The 4613-nt window shown below is 42.3% G+C and overlaps 1 protein-coding gene across 1 annotated transcript; it reads right to left on the bottom strand.

Moving 5' to 3' along the window:
* Positions 1 to 1591: 1591 nt before the first annotated feature.
* Positions 1592 to 3608, bottom strand: LOC127659077 (transcription factor Sox-21-B-like). Its single transcript, XM_052148711.1, has one exon. It carries the CDS (start codon positions 3227 to 3229, stop codon positions 2489 to 2491), a length of 741 nt encoding a protein of 246 aa, XP_052004671.1. The 5' UTR covers positions 3230 to 3608; the 3' UTR covers positions 1592 to 2488.
* Positions 3609 to 4613: the final 1005 nt, after the last annotated feature.

The raw sequence follows: 4613 nt of genomic DNA, 5'->3' as shown, positions 1-4613 counted from the left end.
TTCATTAACTGCTTTTAAGAATGTCTTTAAGAGACGTTTTATTCCATCTGCAATCGTGTTATTGAGCAATGAATTGCGTATTGGTGATCTGAGGTTTTTATTACGGGTTTTATTTGGGCTTTTTATGCTATGCAATTGTCATTTCCTTGGTGGAATTTACAGCTTATCAACTGAGTGTGAGTGTTGGTGGCATAGTGGGCTAAAGCACATAACTGGTAATCAGAAGGTTGCTGGTTCAATCCCCACAGCCACCACCATTGTGTCCTTGAGTAAGACACTTAACTCCAGGTTGCTCCGGGGGGATTGTCCCTGTAATAAGTGCACTGTAAGTCCCTTTGGATAAAGCATCTGCCAAATGCATAAATGTAAATATTTGCCTGTTTTTGGTACATTATTCCACCAATGAGAATGGACAATACAGATACAGTTCAGTTTAATAGGGCTGAATGAACCTGACATTTGACAAAAGTCCTTTTCAAGGCCAGGTCTGGTAGAAATAGCTCCTGTAAGGTCACAACAGTTTCACATTTTACAATGTGCTACAACCATTGCCACTTTCTCTGCATTTAAATGCATGTTTAAAAGGAATCATCTGCTGGTTGTAAACTGGTAAACAGCATTAGCTACATTAAAGTGCTATTTTACTTACATTTTGGCTGGTGCAAGCTAACGCATTCAGGTTGCTCGTTTAGCAATGCATTTATTTTTAAGTCCAGTTGATTTAGAGGTTACCACATGAAGGGCATTTTAGATGTTCAGTGAAATGAATAAAGGACAATACTTGAAAAGTTGCACAAATCTATTTCCAAAGCGAAGCAGGAAGTTCCGTGGAGAGCCGCGATCGCGTTACAGGACACAATACAGGCCGGTGAAAAGATTCAATTAACCGTGGCGGGGGTAATTATCCCTGGACAATCCAAATTAGTTTTGCATAATTGGTCTGAGCCCTATGAATTAATTTTCTTTATGCAATCTAATCCCAACACATTCCATCATTTTGTGAAGATGCAAAAATATGTGCAAAAATGTTCAAACTCTACCCAGCATTCATTCGGGGTCTTATGAGACTATAACATAGAATTGGATGAATTAACATTAAAGCCGACATTGAGTTCCTGTCTCTCAGCTGGTCCGATTCAAACTGGTAAAACACGTATAACAAGAATGCATTGTGAGCCGCTTTGGATAAAAGCGTCCGTCAAATGCATGCATGCAAATAAATGTTCCAAATAATAACAAAATGCATGAAAAGCTATTTTTTTTAGGCGCTAAAATTGCATGCAAACCCTCTATTTGCGTCTCGACCACTAAAGATGCAAAGAAATGTCTGGGAGGCCTAAGACATTTAGGGCTTAAAAGTAAACTCAGCTTTATCTTCCTTCCTATTCATGATTTGAGTTGTGATAAATCAGGATTTTGGCTCTTGATTACAAAGACTTGCTTTAGATTTCTGAGTCATTCTATTCAGCGCCCGAACAAAAGCGTCCTTTGGAGGATACTTTACACTTCACCTGCTCAGACCAAGTAAAGGCATTCGAGATACAAATCTTGTTCGCCATTCATCAAGAACTACAGAGCAATTTCCCTTTTTTCCGCATACGCTTTATTATATCCCCTTTGTTCAGTGAATGCACGATAGGCATTTTAAGTACATATAAGTGGAATTATGCAAAACATATAATAACATACAATTTCACTTTAGAGTTAGTAAGAAAAATAATAACATAAAATAAAATGGACTTTCTTGACGTGGACGCATCAGTGATATTGTATGTCGACGGACCAGCACCCTTAAATTGATCAGAAAATTTGGGCATGTTTATTTTTTAATAAATTACACTTGACAAGTGCTCATTGGTCTCCCTTTCTGTGCACATACCTTCAACCATGTCCCACGATCAACAAACAGGGTCATGTTTTCACTAAGCAATAAATATACATCCATGAAATAGTTTTGGAAACTCAAAATGTACACCTGATTTCATTTCTAGTCAAACAGCTCCGGCATATAGAACAAGATATGTTTGAATCAATCTGTACACATTTACAGGCACGTGCAGACACAATTGAGAAGTCTGCGCGCGGGTAATTGAGTCCGAGTTGATTTTCGGGTGTTCCAGAATAAAACATTCATCATTAATGTACTTTCCCCTGTATAATGGTAGACATACAGCATTGGCCGAAATGTAGCGGGACAACAGGTGCACTAACAACTGGCGTGAAGCCATTTCAAATAGTTATATTCACATTGATAAGGGCATAGTGGCTTGGTAGATCTCGCTCGACCCGTTCTGCACACTGTCAATAACATCCTTCCCCTTCCAAAGAGAGTTTATATTCCCCAATATACCTCAGAAAGGCATTACTTATTATAGTAGTTACAAACACGTGTGATGTCCAATGTGACGCATCACATGTTCAGTTTTGTGCATGCTCCATAGTCATTTATTTCACATATATAAAACGTTTATCACCATAGTCCTGAGTCTCATAACGCGGCCGCGTACGCAGGATACGGTTCAAGTTGTGGTTTTCCCATTCCGGGTAGTAAAATATAGGCGAGCGGTGGTTGAAGCCCCGCCGATGGCCACCCCGCGCAGTTACAGGGAATCATGTAGCCCGGGTTACCCGGTGATGGGTGTGAATGCGTATGGGCATGTGTCCCGGTGCCGACGGTGCCCGCTCCGGACAAAGCCGCCGCCGCGGTTGGGTAACCCAATGGTGACGCGTAGGGAAATGAAGGCGGAGAAAACTCGCTCATTTTGGACCCAATGTCAAAAAACGAATAGGGATTCGACATGGAAGGGTTGAAGAACACCCTGGCCGCTGCTGCTGCCGCCGCTGCCGCCGCCTTGTCCGGGTTGCTCATTAAGGACTCGGAGAGCGCTACGCTGGAGAAGCCGCCCACTTTCATCGCCTCGTGTTCTCCCAAGTTATACGCCATCGGGAACGCGAACTTGTCTTTCTTCATTAAAGTCTTCGGTTTCCTCCTGGGTCTGTATTTGTAGTCGGGGTGTTCCTTCATGTGCATCGCCCGCAGGCGCTTCGCTTCGTCAATGAACGGCCTCTTTTCGGACTCCGAGAGAAGTTTCCACTCCGCTCCGAGTCTTTTACTGATCTCAGAATTGTGCATTTTCGGGTTCTCTTGGGCCATCTTTCGCCGCTGGGCTCTGGACCAGACCATAAACGCATTCATGGGACGCTTTACGTGATCCATGGCTTTGGACATAGTGTTCGTTTCACCTGCTCAGGTAAAAAATCCTCGTGCAAAAGTGTCACGAAATTCAACGAACTGTCAGCAGCGCACAGGGCGGCATAGGAAACCACACGGATTGGGATTTTACGCACAAAGTCACACAAATCTCCCGGCTTACGTCAGGCTCAGTGCTTCATTCTGCCTTCGGTCGAGTCCACATCGAGCTAATTTGACAATAACTTGCTCCATCAAACATCGTCCTATCCAGAAAAGTAACAGATAAAGTCGATGGAATAAACAAGAAACTTTCGTCCTCCTCAGCTGTGCTCGCTTCTTGTTTTCCTCCTCACCATGGTGGATGGTGCACCAACAGCAGCTGACAACTTCAGTCGAGTGATTGTCAGGCGAGAGTTGCAACATGTGAAATAAGAAGCGCACTAGCAGGTTCTGAAAGGGCCTAGTGCGCATGCGCACTACATGTGTCAGACCCCGAGCGCTCCAAAAGCCCACCCAGTGAGAGGACGAGAGTGAAATGATAAACTCACTTTGCTCAGAGAGAAAAGCAATTCCAAAAACTCAGTGCTGTTGTTACCACTTCAGCTTCTGCTTTGTAGACAGCAAACAACATATTAATAAATATCTCGCTGAAATCGCCGATAAATCCAATAAATCGCTTTTTTCCATTGATTTTATTCATAATCTGTACACAGCTGTCAATCAAGGTGGGTGACTTTGAGAGGGCATTTATTTAGAATGCTTTAGCTTCCTCTTGAAATTGACGAATAAACCTTTTTAATCCTTTTATGGTTTGCCTAAATTGAAAGTGGATTTGGGCTTTTGCTGCGCCATAAATTGACGTTTATAAAATTGGACTTCGTGCATCAGTAGGCTACCTATATATATATATATATATATATGTTCTTTTTACTTTCCACTTGAGTGCAAAATAGCCCGTAGCAGTCTACTGTTACATATAAAAATGATAAGAAGGTTATTGCGCGTGCACCGGCGAATGCGCACACAGACGGACGCGGCGCGTCAATTTATCTGTCTCACAACATTTAGTGCAATCACAAACATGCATCACAAAATGCGTCCTTTTTCTTGTCTTGACCACAATGGAAAGGGTCTTCTTTTTCCCCCCTGAATATTTCCACTAAAACATATACGAATTAATTATTGATAAAGCAATCGGTGTTAATCGCACCGAGAGAACTTTTATTTTCTTTAGTTTTCTTCTTTCTCTCCGACTTCAAAGGATTTTTCAGAGGCAGCGCGTCATCACCCGAAAATTGGTTTGATGAATACACGATGCAATTACAGTTAGGCCTATCTAGAGAGAGAGAGAGAGAGAGAGAGAGAGAGAGAGAGAGAGAGAGAGAGTCCTAGTGGCGATGTTTAACTTAATTCTATGCGC

Source organism: Xyrauchen texanus, chromosome 18 (genome assembly GCF_025860055.1).
Source record: "Xyrauchen texanus isolate HMW12.3.18 chromosome 18, RBS_HiC_50CHRs, whole genome shotgun sequence".
In the NCBI taxonomy this organism is placed as follows: Eukaryota; Metazoa; Chordata; class Actinopteri; order Cypriniformes; family Catostomidae; genus Xyrauchen; species Xyrauchen texanus.
The sequence above is the reverse complement of the archived record's forward strand: the minus strand, read 5'-3'. Positions and strand labels throughout refer to the sequence as shown.

Coding starts and splice junctions, on each gene's coding strand:
- LOC127659077 (XM_052148711.1), bottom strand. CDS start 3,229: ATGTCCAAAGCCATGGATCACGTAAAGCGTCCCATGAATGCGTTTATG.